This window comes from Dermacentor albipictus, chromosome 1 (genome assembly GCF_038994185.2).
Source record: "Dermacentor albipictus isolate Rhodes 1998 colony chromosome 1, USDA_Dalb.pri_finalv2, whole genome shotgun sequence".
Classification (NCBI taxonomy): Eukaryota; Metazoa; Arthropoda; class Arachnida; order Ixodida; family Ixodidae; genus Dermacentor; species Dermacentor albipictus.
The window spans coordinates 215,527,306-215,547,114 of NC_091821.1; the positions used below are offsets into that span (position 1 = coordinate 215,527,306).

Below are 19,809 nucleotides of genomic sequence, written 5' to 3' on the forward strand. Positions count from 1 at the left end.
AAGACTGCCGAGACAAAGACGCTGAACATGTGAAGGTGGCGAAGGTCCTGATTCGTTGGTTCTTGATTGCAAGCGCAGCTGCGACGTACTTGATTCGCTGTGTTTTGGCGCTTGCCGTGCCATCTCCGCACAACATTAGCAGCTGTACAAGATTTGCAAAGCCTCCGAGATTTGCAACGGGCAAGAAGTCTCGGAGGTTACGTAGAACGAAGAGGCGGCAGCCGCCGCTGCCTTCTGGCTGACCCCGCGTCGGTTAGATTTTTTTCCGATTTTGCCTTCTCTCGCCGTTCTCTCCGTTTCGGAGGCAATACAGCCTTGTGTGTAGGCAGTAGGCGCATTTCTCTGGCCGTGTGCCAGGCGAGCATAGTTCGAATTATCCGTGAGGGAACCTTCTCGCGTTCGAATTAGCGGACTTTTTTATACATAGACTTCTGTGGAGCTTGGCAGGACCAAATCATACAGTTCGAATTATCCATAAGTTCGAATTATTGAAGTTCGAATTAACGAGCTTTCACTGTAATGCCATTTTTGCTCTTTTGCATCGCACATTTGCAGTGCTCGCTGAGCTCCGACAGTTGTCTGAATTAACCGTGGACAAATACGTCCGAATCAACGAAGTTTCATTGCATTAAATAATGCATACACCTGCCGGGACCAAAGGATGAGTCCGAATTATCTGAATTAATGAGGGTCGAATTAACAAGGTTTTACTGTACACTCAAGCACTTCAAGCACACAGCAAGTGTCATCTGCTTGTGTTACAATGTGCGCCTTGTTGACGCGAACTGTGCAGTCACTGTTGGTCTCGAGGTTTCTTTTCGCGAGCACCCTGAATTGCCCTTGTGTTGTGGGCTGCAAACCTCGTGATTGGCGACATGTCAAGCTGCAATATTGTGTCCTTATGCAAGGCAACAGACGAGCGGAGTGGCTGCAGCACATAGGCTGTCGGTATCTGACTCGCACCAGGATCTCCATGTTTATGGCCGTCACTTAACGCCGTAGGATTACTACCACAATACTGTGCTCATGCAGCGATTGGGTGCAGCAACAGAACGCTCGCAACGCTGCTTGGATAGCTCTAGCTGGGAATTGATGGCCAAACGGCTAGCGGAGAGGTAGCAGAGGCTTTGCACACTGGCTCCAAGGCACCGGAAGTAGACGACACATCACATCATGACACAGATACAGTGCACTGTGACACAGAGCCAGTGAAGGTGGGGTTCAGCCCTGATTGCTTGGCGAACGAGTTAAGAAGGAAAAGCATGGCTAGGGAGGAGGGTAACTTGAAATTGCCCGTTGCTCTCTTAATATGAGATGCTGTGGCGCTAATGTTTTATTATGGCTGTAACTATGCACTTAAAAAGCTTCTGCAAACCATGTCAGGCACCATTTAGGGAAATGAGAGTGGTCGAAAAAACAACTTGCCACAAGTGGGAGCCTAATTCACAAGCTTCGCTTTATGTGTGTGCTGCACTACCAATTGTGCTATGGCAGTGGCTCTTCCCACGTCCATATTCTAGGGTATTTATGTAGTACAAGATCAACCTGGGAAGTGCTTGCCAGCGCTATTCATGGCCATGTTGGGGTCCTCCACTTTTCTCCTTTGTTATTTAAAGGCTGTTAATAAGAAAATCATACATTACCAGCCCTGAAGGTCTGCAGAGATTACTTTGGTAGTATATACTGCTCATATATTACTAATTTAGCCATAGTCAAGTTTCATTGCAGTTGGCCTTTTTTCTGACCACCCAAAAGTCTCTAACATGCAACAAAAGCTAGGTACTTATTAATCCACCTATCAGCATTTATTACAGTCCATCATCCCTGCTGCTGCTAATCGAACCTGACACCTAGTGATCGGCAGCAGAACCACTGAGCCACCACAGTGGGTCAAGAATTAAAGGCAAACAATGTATGTGAATTGCTGCAGCATTCCAACTGATAACATATCAGCACAACTATAGGTAAAGCAGCTGTGAAGAAATGTGGCTCATGAATTCTTGTTTTGATAAACAATGTCTTGGCACAAAATGAGACGTGAAAAGGAAGAAAGGAAAGATATGCATGCATGCACACACACACACACACCTAATTGGTTAAAGGGGCCCTGCAATACTTGATCATGGTAAATTACCAAGTTACCAGATTATTAGCCATGACCACCTTCTGACGCAGTGCATCTCTACATAAAGCAGGAAATCTACAATTTCACTCACAAGACCGCTTGTCTTCCCTTGCCGCTTTTAATATAATCTGCTTTCATATGGTGCTCCCCTGACTTACCACATCATGAGAGCAATGAATGCTCCTGTGATTCACTAGCATGAACTCCAGAAAAATGAAGTCCATCCCTCCCTCTTTCTCTTCCCCTTTTTTTCTTGAACAAAAAGCACAGCCAATATTTCTTGTGCAAACATGTGTGTACATTTTTTTTATCAGAAGCATGGCCCTGCTGTGGCCAGCTTGAGCCATGAATGCGTCCAGGATCAAGGGATGGAAATGTGGTTCGCGAGGCAGCAATTTGTGTACTGCGTTTTCAAATCCCACACAGTACACCAAATTGAAAATTGTCTTTCTAATGACTCAAGCAAAGAGCCCAGAACATAAAAGTCTTTGAAGAGATAAGCATTCATGGCACTTTTCGCAAGAAAAACAAAAGAAAGCCCATACTGGGAAGACAAACGACAGATGGGGCCATAAACTTCTTCAGGGGAGATCACACAGAATGTGACACAATCCATCTGGAAAAGAAGTAAATAAAAAAAAAAAAACTAGTAAGCATGGCAGTACTAAAAAAAACAACAAACGAATGCAAACACTTCACTTTCTAGTGTTCACCTGCAATTCTTACATGTTGAGTCAGTTCTCTATCATGTGCAGAAGTGAAACTAGTAAAACATAAATGCAAACCTGAGCTGATCCTATGCAATACCATTAGTGACACAGTGCAATAAACTATTTCTTCACTAAAGCAAACGTGCCATAACTAAAGGGTCCCCCTAAAGCATCTCTGAAATTGTGAACATGTTTTTACATATTTGTTTTATAATTTTGAACATGTTTTGAACATATCTTAAATAAACACATGCATCATGCATAGAATACTGCAATGATCAGCTTTGGTGACTATGGCTGCACTATATACTCTGCAGGGAAGCCACAAACTAAAGAACAATAATGTGCTCCTCACCGGGCTTTTTTGCGACATGTAAAGAAGGCTTTACATGTCATGATGCCAGTAGTGTTATATGCATGACGTTATCAGGGTAAAAGCTGTTGATTGGATTGGTTGGTTGATAAAGGACAAGAGCACAAATGTGACGACAATTGGCTGTGTTTTCTGAGAGGAGTGGAAGGCTCGCTCATTGTTCACCACTAATCCTTCTGCTAAGCTTTTGTTGAGTCGGCGCCACATGAAGGACAATGAAGAAGCTCCTCCTGTTGGCTGACAAATGCCATAGCTTATGTTGCTCTGCACGGAGTTGGTGAGTGTATGTGGCAAAGAGGAGTGTGTGCTTGTGAAGCAAAGAACCACGGCAGCCACATAGTTTTCCATCGACTACCTGTAACTTTGCCATTACTGCATCATTTCAAAAAATTCTTACAGTTGCATGTTGTTTAGATTGGTACACAGCTTCCACTATGTATAACACTCTCAAGCTCAGATCATAAGAAGCCAACAAACAAAGACACCAAGGACAACACAGGGGAAATTACTAGTACTGACTAATTGAAACAAAGAAATTATAAATTAATGGAATTGAAAGTGGATGAAAAAACAACTTGCCGCAGGCGGGGAACTATCCCACGTCTTGGCACTACGCTTGATTTAATATTTGCCTTTAGTGTATTTTTAACTAATAATTTTAGATTGCTCTGACAGCTTCATGAAAATATATTTAAGGCAGCTAGGCTTTATTATGAGACTAAGCCAGCCCAGAAAAATGTACAATCATTGCATTTTACCAGTACTAACATATGGGGCAGAAACTTGGAGGTTAACTAAGAAGTTTGAGAAGAAGTTGAGGACCGCACAAAGAGCGATGAAATGAAAAATATCTTGCACAACGTTAAGAGATATTAAGAGAGTAGAGTGGATTAGACAGCAAATGGGGATAGCTGATATTCTAGCTGACATTAGGAGTAAAAAAAATAATGGAGCTGGGCAGGCCATGTAATGCGTAAGGCAGATAACCAGTGGAACCATTAGAGTTATACAATGGGTACCAAGGAAAGGGAAGCACAGTTGAGGACGGCAGAGAATTAGGTGGTGTGATGAAATGCAGAAATTTGCTGGCACAACTTGGTAACAGCTAGCGCAGGACAGGGGTAACTAGAGATTGCTGAGAGAGGCTTTCGTCTCGCAGTGGACATAAACATAGAGTGTTGCTGGTGCTGCTGCTACTGCTGCTGAAGAAGAAAAAGAAGAAGCAGAAGAAGAAGAAATTTAACAAAGGCCATTTATCACTGTTAGAGTGCACTAATCGTTGAAATACAGCTTGAATGTTTTTCTCAAGCGACTTTGTAGCAATGCTGAAGTGCTCTGAAACAGAAGTGCGCATATCAATCTGAAAAAGAAGGTAGCATCAACAAAATATGGTAGTGGTACAATATTTCATGATGCACCACTGTAAGCTATGGCATTCAAGCAAGTCCTACATTATCTCAGTAAATGGAAGTGGCAATTACATAAATGAGATCATTCAGCTGATATGTCTAGGACCCAATGCATTCACAAGCAATGCACTTTAAGCTGATTATTCAGAAAAAGAATTTGTAAGAAACGGTACACATTATCAGAACTAAAAGACTGTCTAGACTTGATCCTTTTCAAGAACTCAGGCTCCATTCCCAGTAACGATGAACATTTGAGCATACCAAAACCAGGCAGTGCCCCATGAGCTTTGATGATGATATATGGTACTTTATGGTGCGAGGGCCAATGAGCGTCACCATGAGCTTTAATATAGTTGAAATTCCCACAATGACACAAGCAGTGATGCATAACACCCAAGTGCAGCCAATCGGTAAGCTGAGGCGCGCTGCAAAAAATTATGGGGCTGTATGCGCCAAAATTACAATCTGATTATGAGGCACACTGTAGTGGGGGACTCCGGAATAATTTGGACCAATTAAGGTTCTTTAACATGCACCTAAATCTAAGTACCTGGGTGTTTTCACATTTTTCCCCTATCGAAATGTGACTACTGCGGCTGGGATTCGATCCCGCGAGCTCGTGCTTAGCAGCCCAGCACCATAGCCACTAAGCAACCACGGCGGGTACCCGAGTTGAAGGAAAAAAAAACAAAAAAATATTTACAGTCTGCTGGTATTGAACTCTGAAACTTATGTTATCTCATCAGCTAATGCAATCTCCCTTGCTCAAACGCACTTCACCATGGTCAAACTGGATGGGCTGAGTCACCTGCAGGCTGGTACCTATGGTACTGCGCTTGATTTTGTGACTGCTGTGAAGACAGCAATTTAGAAAAAAATGTTTAGAGCACTTCGAGATACACTATTAAGATGAGCTGAAAGCAGAGTCAGTGTTGCAGAGCCCCTGGAATATTCCAATCAACAGTGAAGTTCCTCTGTAAATTGCTTTTGACTGAATGAAAACACCTCTAAATTTTGACAGCTTCTATAGGCATCCATAATTCAAACTTCGCATACAATTTGCAACAAGTTTTCTGTCACACAAAACAATACCACTCATTTAAGATGTGATTATATACAACTATTCCCTAGAGATGAAATGCCAAAGCATTCAGTGGGTAGAAAAGGGGAAGCCTCACTAAAAAAAAAAGGGGGGGGGGGGCTAGGATGCGACGACCAGCCAAAAAAGCAAGGGTCATAATACAATGGCCACCACGTTTTTCAACCCCACAATAGAATGGTATACATCTACTAGATAACTCAAGGCTAGAAAGTAAATTTTGGCTACCACACATGTTTCTGAGACATTGATGAGGAAGCACATCCCATGAAAGAGACCAGAACTTGTGCAGAAGCCGAAACTGCATTACGGCCACACAAGGGCCAAGGTTACAAACACAGTTACCCAATTTCTGCCTCATTGAAACATTGCAAAGATTCATAATGGCAGTGTTTGCGTAGCACACAAAAGTAGGAAAGGAAGGACAGAGACGAGTAAAGAGCGCTAACTTCCAACTGATCTCTATTTGACATAATAGTTCTGCAGAAACCCGCAAGGTGGAGAGAAGTAATTAATAAAGGGAAAATGAGACATCCACCCAAACGTAGCTATGTGCTACAAAAGAAACCCATACGGGTTCCTCGAAAGAAAAGCCTTGCAGTTGAAGAAAAATTTCTCCTGGTCCGGGACTCAAAGCCGGAAACACCGCCTTTTCGGCGCAGCTGCTCTACTATTTCAGCTAACGAGGCAGCTAGCAGAGGGCAGGGCGAAGTCGAATTTATCAACAATTCAAAACATAGGCAAGAGTTTGACATAATAGTTCTGTGAAAACCCGCAAGGTGGAGAGAACTAATTAATAAGACCCGGACCAGGACAAGTTTTTCTTCAACCACGAGGCTTTTCTTTTGAGGAACCCGTATGGGTTGCCTTTGCAGCACTTGGCTATGTTTGAGTGGATGTCTCATTTTCCCTTTATTAATTACTTCTCTACACCTTGAGCGTTTTCGCAGAACTATTACGTCAAACTCTTGCCTTTGCTTCAAGTTGTTGATAAATTCGACTTCGCCCTGCCATCTGCTAGCCGCTGGTTAGCTGAGATGGTAGAGTGGCTGCCCCGGAAATGCGGTGGTCTCAGGTTCAAGTTCCGGACCAGGACAATTTTTTCTTCCAATTGCGAGGCTTTTCTTTCGAGGAACCCGTATCAGTTTTCTTTGTAACACTGAGCTACGTTTGGGTGGATATTTCATTTTCCCTTTATTAATGATCTCTATTTGCAGACGAGTATAATATATATATATATATATATATATATATATATATATATATATATATATATATATATATATATATATATATATATATATATATATATATGATATCTTAGGGCAGGTAGTGACCACGGATCCGGATCATGAGACTGAAATAACCAGAAGAATAAGAATGGGTTGGGGGGCGTTTGGCAGGCATTCTCAAATCATGAACAGCAGGTTGCCACTATCCCTCAAAAGGAAAGTGTATAACAGCTGTGTGTTACCAGTACTCACATATGGGGCAGAAACCTGGAGGCTTACGAAAAGGGTTCTGCTGAAATTGAGGACGACGCAACGAGCTATGGAAAGAAGAATGATGGGTGTAACGTTAAGGGATAAGAAAAGAGCAGATTGGGTGAGGCAACAAACGCGGGTAAATGACATCTTAGTTGAAATCAAGAAAAAGAAATGGGCATGGGCTGGACATGTAATGAGGAGGGAAGATAACCGATGGTCATTAAGGGTTACGGACTGGATTCCAAGGGAAGGGAAGCGTAGCAGGGGGCGGCAGAAAGTTAGGTGGGCGGATGACATTAAGACGTTTGCAGGGACAACATGGGCACAATTAGTACATGACCGGGGTAGTTGGAGAAGTATGGGAGAGGCCTTTGCCCTGCAGTGGGCGTAACTAGGCTGCTGCTGCTGCTGCTGCTGCTGCTGCTGCTGATGATGATAATATATAATAATAAACAGGGAAACACAGGGATAATAAACAGGGATAATACAGGGAAACAGGGGAACAGGGATAATAAACAGGGAAACACACAGAAAAGGGCGGATACACAGAACCAGCACATCACTGATAAGTAAAATCACTTCACGTGCCAACGACTGCCCTGTGCTGGGCCAGGTAATCTCGCTCAGGTCATAACAGAGCAATGGAAGGCGTGCTTACGCAGCGGTCACCTAGATTGTGAATGTACTCCACTTCTATTATTTCTTGGGTTAACTGCGACCTATGGCTTGCCAACACCACACACTGATGAAGAAAGGGGTGCACTTGCAATCCCGGCAATGAATGCCAAGATGCCCCTGCACCGTATTGTACATGTTGTTTCGGTGCTTGTGCAAGCACTTGTTGAGACATCTACCACTTTGGCCAACATAAGTCTTGCCGCCCTTTAGTGGGATCAAGTAAATGACCCCTTCTATGCATGGGACAAAATCCGAATTATGCTTGATGGAGCACAAAGAAAAGTTAGCGTGTGGTGCGTTGACTCGCTTACACAGCTTTTAGGGAAAACACGGGGAATGCGGAAGATGGAAATTCAAGACGATGAGCAAAACGTGAACAAGGTGAAAGCAGGAGCCAACGTTTCAACAAGTGGACTTGAAGAAGACAAGTCTTCTTGTCTTTTCACTTTCTTTTCACTTTCACATTCTTTTCACTTGTCGAAACGTTGGCTCCTGCTTTCACTTTGTTCCCGTTTTGCTCATCGTTACACAGCTTTTGCATTTTCTCTGGTGCCGAGAAAACCACACACACTCTAGTGCTCTGGCCAATCTTCTTTAACCTGTGCGAAATGCTGTGCACATACGGCAGAAGAACAGGCCGGCTCTTTTCAGCAATGTAACGTTTCTCAGGCCTATGTTCTCGTTGCACAACTTAGAGGAACTTTTCAGCCACCAAAGAAAGCAAGTGCACTGGATAATTGGCTTCTACCAGGCGCTTTGCCTGCTGAGTGAAACTACTTAGCATTGTGTGGGGGCAAGATTTCTTTCATGTACTATGCAAACACCGCTGTTATGAACCATAACCAACTGGCCCAAGCCTCTACCCTAATCGGAATCCCATTTTTCGCCCTACAGCCCAGACCTGGCACCCTGCAACTTCTTTTTCTACCCCCATGACAAAAAACATCCTAAAGTGACATTGTGACATTCTTCTATCACGGAATCGGATGCAGTCAAGGCATTAGAGGCGATCATAAAAAAAAAATGGCAAAAGATGGCTTCACTGATTTTTGTAGGCTTGGTAGAAATGGTAAAACAGTTGCGTTGGTAAAACAGGTGCGTTTCACTTACTGGAGGGTACATAGAAGGGCATAAAAGTGCCAATGATTAATTTTCAGAAATAAAGGTTTCAGAGCATCAGTCTCAGTCTTTATTTATTAACTCTCATATGAGAGGCAACAGTCCCCACTGCTTTACTACTGCAACCAACTGTGGCATTGCCTTGAAGAAGTGAAAAAATAAGCAAAAAGGCAAGAAACTTTTCATCGCAAACACTTGATGACATGCCACAAAATCACATCAGAAATTTGTCAACCAAGGATGGGTGGATATGCTGCACCTGTCATACCATATCGGACTTGGCGCAATTTGACTTCCCTTATTTCAAGCTCTGCAGTAGTTCAGTGCAGTCAGTAAGCAGGTAAAAATGGAATAACTACAGGGCAAATTAACTTACAGCATCAAACTTTACTGCACTGGAATCTTCATTCTGCCTGCTTTTTAGCAAGAAGCTGACAACAGTGATGGTGACAACACGAAGAAGATTTAGCTTTAAATTAAAAGCTGCCGTTTTGTCTTGATTAAAACAGAAATTACCTTTGCATTAGCCCAAAATTACAGATTTATGTCTAGCAGCAAGTGCTCACCTCCCAGTTTCCTGTGGTACGGGCTTCATTTATGATACTCAGCAGTGACTGGATATCACTGAATAGGTTGTCATTACAGCTCCTCAGCTGGTTGTTCTCCTTTTGAAGTTCAGCCACCGTGCGTTCAGACGCCTGCAGAGACACAAAAATCTTTGCTTTTCAAGATATGGCTTTTATTTCCTTTTTTTTTCACTTCTAATTTAAGATCATACATTCCATCTGAATAAAATTTATATCATGCAGGTTAATACAGGAGGATAATCTCATCATGCTCCAAGCCTGTGTGCTCGTGTCCTGCCAATGCTTCATGATGCCGACACTCTCTTGCTCTGCTTAGTCTCAAGGTCGGTTAGAGTGGAATGCCAAAGCCAGCCAAACTGCAGGGTTTGCCAGTGGGTTATCTTATAGTCATCTTGGAGAAAATACTACTGAGCCTTTCTGAAAGTTGACAGGTTGGGGTAACAAAACTGAACAAGCAGAAGACAACATCATGTACTTTTGACAAGCAGCAGGTGTGATGGCGTTGTTTACACCCTGCCTCTACCAGAGTCAACTCCTCGTCTTCTTTGAGTACTTATAGTCTTTATCTTAATGGCTGAGCCAATTCATCAGAAATGAAACATTTAACAAAATCTATAAAACTAGTATGTGCTTCCAGTTATGGTTGCCTTAAGCAGCATAAGGACTATCCTTATCAACATCTGCAGCAGTGTGGGCCATTTGAAACTTTCCATGAAATCAGTCTAGTTGGGTGAGGATGTTTTCAATTAGCATTACTATAGTTAAGACTAAATTTCAAGCTATGAACAATAAGAAAAATTTGAGCCTGCCACTGTTAAGCTATTTGCAATTTTTACTCAATTATAATGTAAGTGTTGGAACAGAAGCTATGTTTTTAAATAAAAGTTAGGGGGGGGGGGGGGGGCTTGAAAAAGTAAAAATAAAGTGCAACAAATTTGTCTCCTGATTGGATTCAAGTTTAGTGCATGCAAAGCAGCAGCTTAAGTAAACATAAGAAATAATGCGCACCAAACAATGTACACACATTCCTTTTATCAAGCTTACTCATCCTATGAAGAGAATACCATAGATAATAGGTACAAATGACTGCTTATGATGAAAACATGTATGCATGTATCACACCATGGTTGAAAGTATTTGATACTGCAGTACGCTTTTCAACACACCACTACAAAGGCTCCAATCAAGGGAGAGTTAAATCATTACAGATAAAGGTGCTTAAAAACTAGATATATCTGTTTTATCCATACTGCATAAAAAATGAGAGAAATAAAAAAAATGGGATAAATGCAAGAAAAAAGTACAAACTGCTAGTGTCTTTTCAGCAAGGTGCCTCTTGGAGATGATGCTCTGGATTTCCTCGCCCCACTCACTCATTCTGTATACGGTTTCCTAGAAAAGGTGTAAAGTATTAGTGAACACATACTGACGGCCTGAAGTAAAATCACAATGATTTTTTTTCCAGATAAAACGGTTGCATGCTAAAGTAATGACATCTAGCAATTAAAGAAGTACATCTCTGACCAGAATAGAAAAGCAACAAAAGAGCACATGATAGAAAACACATAAGTTAGGCATTTCAAACAAATAATTTTCTTATAAAATTGCTACATTTATAAACAAACATGAGCAAGCATAGTGCAGAAATAATGAACTCTGACACAGCCTTTGAAAATAAGAACAAAAAGCAAAACTCGGAAGGAAGGAATTGATGTGCACTTAACAATAATGCTCAGCCATGAAATATGACTGATGCTTTAATCACACATGCATCCCTCTCTTTCTTATGTGATATGATTCCACAAGATCATGTATGATTTAATGCTCATGCTTGAAGACGATGTCAGATTCTTTAACTCTTTCCATGCCAACCTTTTATACAGCAAACCAACAAAAATTCCGGATTTTTTTATTATGACTTGTTCATTGTGAAAAACTTTCATTATTGCAATATAGTTAATTTGTTATTTTCTGGTGCTCACTACAGTCAATCTTTTTTCATATTTTTCAGCTGCAGGTAGGCATTGCCACAGAAACAGCCTATATAAAGCCGATATGACATTTTTTGGAACAGAAATCAACTGTGGTTTTGTTGTTCTCCATGTGACATGACATTCCTGGCACTGAAAGAAAATAAAATTGCAGAAGCACCAGCAGCAAAGTGTTTCCATCTAGCTATGTCCACGCGAGAGGGGCCTCTAGAGGCTCGAACTTTTCTCCACAACCATCGGCAGTTAGTTGAAGCTTCAAACACAAATCTAATTGTGTTTAGTCTAATTGATTACTCGAGGTAAAAAAAAGAAGAGAACGGCCAAGAAAACCAAGATTCTGCAAATGAAAAAGGTGGCCCGTGTCGATGCAGCCATCTAACCCTGCACTGCCATTTTTAAAACCCATAAGCCAGACTTTTGCTGCGTTTCCACCAATAGTACCCAACAAAAAAAATTGTCTGACAATTGCAATACTCCATATGCAAAATTTGAGCACAACTGGATACGTGTTTTCATTTCGCGATATATTGAGGCAAAGAATTTGAGACTGAAATCTCCGCACTAACTGACAGTGGGCCAGTGCCTTCGGCCCCTTCATAGACGGAGGGGCAGTATGGGAATGCTGGCATGATGAGCCGCAACTGAGCCAGCTGTGGAAGAAGATGACGACAAAGACGTGAGCAGTGGTATGAGCGCGTTCGCACGGTTAAGCCGAAGGATGATGACGCTCAACCCAGGAATGGGCGCCTAAGAGCTGCACTCTAAATATCAGGTTTCTGGGATGCTGGCACCATCTAGTAGTGCAGCATTCACACCAGAATGATCAAACGACTGCCGCTCATCTGCGGCACTCAGAAGACAAATGAAAGTCCCTGGGTGAATAAGACCTGCCGCTGGTATATCTGTATTGGAGAAAACAACCGACGAGTCAGACTCATCCTTGGCACAGAAAGGGATAAAGCTAGGATAGCAGTGGCATACACTACCGTGCACAGCAAGGTGCAATAGTGCTCATAATTTTTATGGCGTCTTAGTGCTCTCTGAGATGTGTGTCAAAGCTTTTTACCATGGAAAAGTGGGACCACATAAACAACAGTAATGTGGATAAGAGATGGAAATGTGTCAACATGCCTTAGATGCCTTAGAGGAAACCAAACTTTGTTAAAAGGGTCCATCAGACTTTGCCCATGGCATGCCATTGTCATCCAATCTAGAAAGAAACTGACATTGTCTTCAAGCGCAAGCATCAGCTGACATGTGAGCTTACGGAACCAAACAAGACAGAAGATCATAGGAAGATGGAGACGAAGTGATCAGCAGTAATCAAAGGATGTTTCTGGAGCCAATGAGTTCGACAAGTAGACTTGTCTTCATCGGGGGAAAAACAACAATGAGGCAGGATGTGTGGCAAGTTAAGAATCGTTCATGTCGCATGACCAAGAGTTCTTTTTTGGATTTATAAGTTTTTGCCTTCCAATTTTCTTGTCTGTTCTCACATTTTAATGCTGATGTCACATAGTTCAGTCTCGCAGTGCTGCACTTGCTCATGTTCTTGTTTATCTCACAACTCCAATAAAAAACTAGTTTGACTTAAGCACCTGTCCTGTGTGCTATTCATCATCTGCTGTTCTTTTGTTGCACTTCTTTTCTCATCAAAGATGAAAATAGACCAACTAATCCTCCTTGCACTTTCGAAAAGTACATTAGATAAATGCCAGTTTACAGAATACTTTAAGCTGAAATGAAATAAAAACAGAAATAACTGATATTCACAACAATAGCTGTTAATTATAAAATTGTTCAAGGAACACTGCAAATATATTAAAGCCACAGTGAAGACCTGTTGCATACTGATGCTACATAAAGTAGATAATAATAAAAAAAATTGGTTGATGCTGTGTTGTGATCAACCTGGAGTTATGATGGAGAGACATTCTGAACAAGGTTAAAACATGCACTAAGAGCAGCTACTTGATCATATTTAGCATGCGTGCACGGGCTGTATGGTGGCAATGATGGTACAGCTTGACAGACTTACACTACCACAGTGTGTGGCATACTTCATATGCAGGCTTATTAATTATTCACAAGCAATGTTCAGAAAGCATAAGCACTACTTGTAGGAAGTAAGAAAAATATTCATCTAATTTGTTAAGGGCTTGTACATGGTCACTAAAATGAGAGTAACTTGGTTATGTGTGCTACATGCAGCATGAGTACATATAAAGATTACCACTGAATATTTCTTCTAAGAATTTCATCGCTAGCTTTGTTAGCAGTAATGAGTTTAGATTTATAAGAGCCATTATTCACAAAGACCAGCCATGACTACTGTACCAAAAATTCACACAAATTACCTGCTGTGTGCAAATTGCTACATAAATCATTATACTAGTATAAATCATTATACTAGTACTTAAATAATTTTATAGACTGAGTCACCTCTAGACGGTTACACTTGCAACTACTGATAGCAACAGCCACTAGAAGTAGCATGCTATCAGTATGTCATCAGTGTGAATTGCTCAACAGATACCAAGGGTTCCTTTTTTTTTCATGTTAACAAAATTTTTAAAAATCGCAAAAACAACTCATTGAGCTGGATTACTCAAAGAGGCAGACATTAGTTGGACTAGCAACCAAAATGCATAATTTACCAATTAAAAATGCACTAATAAACTTTTTAACGAATTACTTTAGCCTATATATGTATGGCAATATACGAATTGAAGCCAGTGATTCCACAAGGCACATCCACTTGGAATGAATTTGATTAGATTAGATTAGATTATGGGGTTTTACGTGCCAAGCCACTTTCTGATTATGAGGCACGCCGCAGTGGAGGACTCCGGAAATTTCGACCACCTGGGGTTCTTTACCGTGCACCTAAATCTAAGTACACGGGTGTTTTCGCATTTCGCCCTCATCGAAATGCGGCCACCGTGGCCTGGGAAGGAATTTGGAACTAGCACCAGTTTCAAGATAAACACTGTCAAACTTGTGGTAGAAATACACTACTATTTAACTTACTTCTGTAGAAAAATAACATCGAACCTCAATAATTACTGGAACAGCAATTAATTTTGTCGTGTATCTCGAAACTAGTGTCACCCGCAGAATACATTCACAGTGTACATGACTTTTGAAGTCACCTGCTCCAATTCATAAATTGCAATATATGTCATAAAGTACACGGGTGTTTTCGCATTTCGCCCTCATCGAAATGCGGCCACCGTGGCCTGGGAAGGAATTTGGAACTAGCACCAGTTTCAAGATAAACACTGTCAAACTTGTGGTAGAAATACACTACTATTTAACTTACTTCTGTAGAAAAATAACATCGAACCTCAATAATTACTGGAACAGCAATTAATTTTGTCGTGTATCTCGAAACAAGTGTCACCCGCAGAATACATTCACAGTGTACATGACTTTTGAAGTCACCTGCTCCAATTCATAAATTGCAATATATGTCATAAAGTATTAGTATAAAAGTTATTTAGCAAAACACTGTTAATTGTACAAATATTAATTTTGGTTTCTTGTGCAAATAATGTCCACCTCTGAGAGTAATCTACCTCAAGAAATAGAATTGTGCTACATGCCAAAGGTAATTTTTCTAGATTCCATTGACGATAAAGAAAGCACCCTATATAAACAATAAATTATGACTATTACATTACCCGTGTTACGTCTGCAGTTGAGTGGAGGCGTCTCTGCATTTGCAGAGTTCTTTTTTCTGCTTCATTTTCAAGCTCGGCAAGACAGGTCACAAGTTGCTCGTTTTGGTCCAGCAAAACTTCAATGATGACTTGCATGCTTTTAAAGGATTCCTGAAAAAAAAACGCCCACATTAGGTTTCAATTTATTACATTACATTGGGCAACATAAGTAGATAGTAGAACAAGATGCAATAGCAATCAATCTAGCTAGACAGACAGCCACCATGTTGGCTCAGTGGCAAGGCTGGACTGCATCAAAAACATATGTACTTTAGATACTATCTCAAGATACTCTTTACGTATGTTGTATCTGCATCATGATACATTTGGCAAGACATGTATCAGTATTTCCGATAAAACTTTTTATTGTGTACCTTAGAATGCAAGATACCCCGAAGAACTGTTTTTGGCCTAGTTGGTGATTACTAAAAGACACATTTACTGTAAAAAAACAAAACACAGACAGGAGTAGTAATCTATTTCGCTCCCCTGCTTCATCTCTAATAAAACCTCATGAGCCATTCCACCCTCTAAAGGTTGATGGGCGGCGAAGCTGTTTAGCACACGACACAGAGGTGACATAGAATTTTGAACAAAGATACGAACATATTTATTGTCCTGATCGGTGGTCATCATGATGATACCATACTGTTATTAAATGCGTCCATCACATTAGGCCAATGAATGGCTCATACCCCGTTAACCAATTGTTCATACCACCGTAAATACATTCTTAATGTGGCCTTCCCATTACAACAGAAGAGAAATGAAATTCTACGCTTGAATTATGAGTGGCAATGGAGCTAGCTGTGGAAGAAGACAATGCTAGAGCCATTGCTTATGATGATAGTTGATGATGATGATGACAATAGTTTCTTCTCGCCAATGAATGGCTCATACCCCCTTAAGCAATGAGTGGCAACGGAGTCAGCTGTGGAAGGAGACAAAGAGGAAGAATGTGTGAGCAATGGCAGGAGTGGGTTCGCGCTGTTGCACGAGGGGCGCCAACAAGCCAGTTCGCGGGTTGTTCACAGATGACAAAAATGCCCTAGCCATATACAGCTTCGCTGTAATAAACATGTGCTTATGATACGACTATTGCGAAATTCACGAAGACACCCAGTCCCTCATGGCTAGCAAATAAAGGCATTTGAGATTCACTTTAAAGGGAAGCTGAAGCCTTTTTAAAATATTTGAGGTTTCAATGAATTAAATATAGTTTTTTTTTCACCCCCTGAATATGAAAATCAGTTTAACAGGCCCACAAGTCACCACGAATCACTTCCACTTAGGAAAAACGAGCAGCAGTGTCTGTGGGAGATGGCATGGGTCAGTTAACAGCTTTTGCTGGCAAAGATGACCGTGACGTCATCCTCGGTATCGGTGAGATGCACAATTTGATAGAGCACTCACGTGATCCCTGTGTTGGCATCATCCTCGCCCCCCAGTCTTTTGCTGCTATGCTCGGCATGCAGAGCTTCCCCAAAAGCTTTAATGGCGATTGCAGCGTCGCGATGTGCAAAATCAAAAATAACTTCAGGAGTTGAATTATACCATGGCAGCCTTCCAAACCACTGTAAGTATTCCAAGTATTAACCCTCTTCAGCTTTCCTTTAAAAGACCAATACTTGCAGACTCATAGTCCTCATAATCAACCATTATCAGGAATATGAACAATGCACAAACAAAGTGCTACCTAGAAGCTGCACATTTTTCAAATTTAATGACTGGCAAGGTATGTGCACATTGAACATTGTGCAAACCTTTTATGCCGTTGTCATTCAGGATCAATTACTACCGTGTAAACATGGGAGGTGTATGAGCATGACTTGTTATTTATAAACTTTCGTATTATGTCCTGGAACATGTCAACCTATCACTGCATAATATTGTTATGAGCCAAATCCTTGAACTAACGAAGACGACGATCATCGGGATGTTGCGCATGTTCAGCCATCTTAGCCATCTCTGTAAGTAGCCTGTTTACGAATCCTGCTTCTTTTTTCATCTGTACGACATCCCATCACACATTGGTAGAGGTGTGGGGTATTCTCGCCAGATGACGGAGCTCCACAGCAGTCGGTGCTGCGGTGCAACCACCATGGCAGACCAGCTGGAATCTACTTCTGTGCAGCAGACCTCAATTCTGTCAAAATCAGGGCTCATATTTCTGTCATGAACTTCAGTCTTCACTGCCGCCTAAAGAAGGTGGTCACACCTGCTCTATTCCGCACTGTAAGAGTGGCCAATGGAGGAACCCCCACCGTTCTTGGAATGCGCACTGCCCGCGTCACCACCGCCAGTCACCTTACTACTGTTTTCTTTGTTGTTCTTGAGCAATGCCCTTCTGATATTACACTTCGTATGGACTTTCTAACAACTTATTCAGCCCTAACTGACTGTGTCACTGCCCTCCTGCACCTCAAATTACCTCAGATAGCCGATGCTACAACCATGCCTTTATCCCGTCTTGGCTTTCTCAACTATGCGTGCATGCCACTCCAAGCTGCCATGTATGTCTCCATGATCTCCAGCGCACCTGTGGCTGATGACAATTATGTCTCTCCCTGTTAACAGATGTTCTGCTCACCAAAAACATGGCCGTGCCTAACACCCTCGTGACTGCAATAGCCCTTTCACACGGGCAAACTAAAGTGCACTTTGAGCAAGTGCACTTCAGCATGCTGAGTGTCATTTTGACGGCGTGCTGCTACACGATAAACAAAAGTGTTCTTTCAAAATCGTGGGACTAGCAAGCGGGATTCAGAAGGCAAAGCGTATATTTGTTAACTTAAAAATGTATGCGCAAAAACAGTTTCTTACGGTTAGAAACAGCATTTACAAACAAGCGATGGCAGCGACAGTGACTTGACCAGTACCAGTCCAAACAACACATTCTGTCAAACAACTGCGTCACCATTACCTGGTGTGGCCGTAAACAGCTCAAGAGTGAGAGTAGTTCTTTTGCTGTTTTTGTTTTCTTTTTGCAGTATGGCACATTTTACTACCTTGTAACCTTAGCACTTAAAAAGAAGATGTTATTAAAAGTTACTCCTGACTCTGCTTTTAATATTATTTGGCTTATTTTTTACTCATTGCTAACGCGGCTACAGACTTAGCTGCCATGAAGTATGTTAGCTGAACACACTCATCGACGAGTGCACGCTGCAGTAAGTGTCACTAAGCATTCCCGTGTGGCAGCCTGCGAATGGCATTAGCGGCTAAGTTCACTCGCTCAAAGTGAACTTAAGTTTACCCAGTGGGTAAAAGTGGCAATCACATCGCCATTCCCATTTGAAACTCCAGCACCTCTCAACTAATTCCAGCAGGCATGCCACTCGCCGTCATCACTGCTGTCGAAAACCGTGAATTTTGCGCGTTGCATCCCGCCAGACTCTCCAGGTGATCCTTCATTTGCACCACAACCAGTTTGTTGTGCAATGCCTTTGTCAGAATGATCCCTGATGACCTTTCTTGTTCTCAAGCTACCAACCTTAGCTGCTTCCTGGAGTCGTCTCACGACATTTTCAATTTCAACGCTTGTTCTCTGAGCCAAACGTCTGTTGCCCAGCATTGAATCGACGCAGGGAACGCGAGCTCTGTCCGCTATCATCCCTATCATGTCTCCCCTGCAGAATGCCGTGTGATTCAAGGCGAAGTTGACAAAATGCTCACAAAAAGGCGTTATTGAACCTTCTTCCAGCCCGTGGGCGTACCCTGTGGTGCTAGTAAAAAAAAAAAGACAGCAGCTAGCACTTTTGTGTTGACTACTGACACCTGGACAACATAACGCAAAAGGACGCATACCCACTGCCCTTAATTGACGATGCCTTGGACTGCCTCCACAAAGTCATGTACTTTTCCTCCATCGACCTGCACTCCGGATACTAGCAGATAACCCTTGATGCCATGGACTGCGAGAAGACTGCATTAGTCACACCAGATGAACTTTACCAGTTCGAGATTATGCTTTTGGATTATGCAATGCTCTCGCAACCTTCGAGTGGCCTACTTGTCTTCGCTACCTAGATGATGTGATTGTCTTTTTGCCTACTTTTGAGAACCACATGACCTGCCTGTCGGCCATTCTCAATGCATTTTACCACGCTGGCCTGCAACTTAACTCCTCTAAGTGTTGTTTCACTCGACCTCACATCACCATTCTCGGTCACCTTGCTAATGTTAGTGGTGTATAACCTGACCCTGACAAGGTGCGTGCCGTCCAAGACTTTCCTATTCCTCGCTCAGTCAGAGATGTGCAGAGCTTTGTTGGCTTATGCTCTTACTTCTGCCACTTTGTCGGAAATTTTGCCGACCTTGTCCAGCCGCTTGCTGACCGACTCAAGAAGAATGTCTCTTTTTCTTGAGGTCATGAACAAGCTACCGCATTCACCACCCTGGTCAATTTACTTGCATCAACACCCATTTTCGTGCATTTTGACCCGTCGGCCCCTACAGGAGTTCGCACCGACGCTAGTAACTACAGTATAAGTACAATCCTCGCCCAAC

At 42.1% G+C, this 19,809-nt stretch overlaps 1 protein-coding gene across 1 annotated transcript in view; it reads right to left on the minus strand.

Annotated features, from left to right (window-relative positions):
- LOC139054195 (uncharacterized) overlaps positions 1-19,809 on the minus strand; it is a 140,836-nt gene that overhangs the window by 116,014 nt on the left and 5,013 nt on the right. Inside the window, exons 3-6 of the mRNA XM_070530873.1 lie at positions 15,262-15,411; positions 10,896-10,979; positions 9,567-9,698; positions 2,671-2,741 (exon numbers count right to left, since the gene is read on the minus strand). Of these exons, the coding sequence (XP_070386974.1) occupies positions 2,671-2,741; positions 9,567-9,698; positions 10,896-10,979; positions 15,262-15,411 (437 nt within the window). The remainder of the gene's footprint in view (positions 1-2,670; positions 2,742-9,566; positions 9,699-10,895; positions 10,980-15,261; positions 15,412-19,809) is intronic.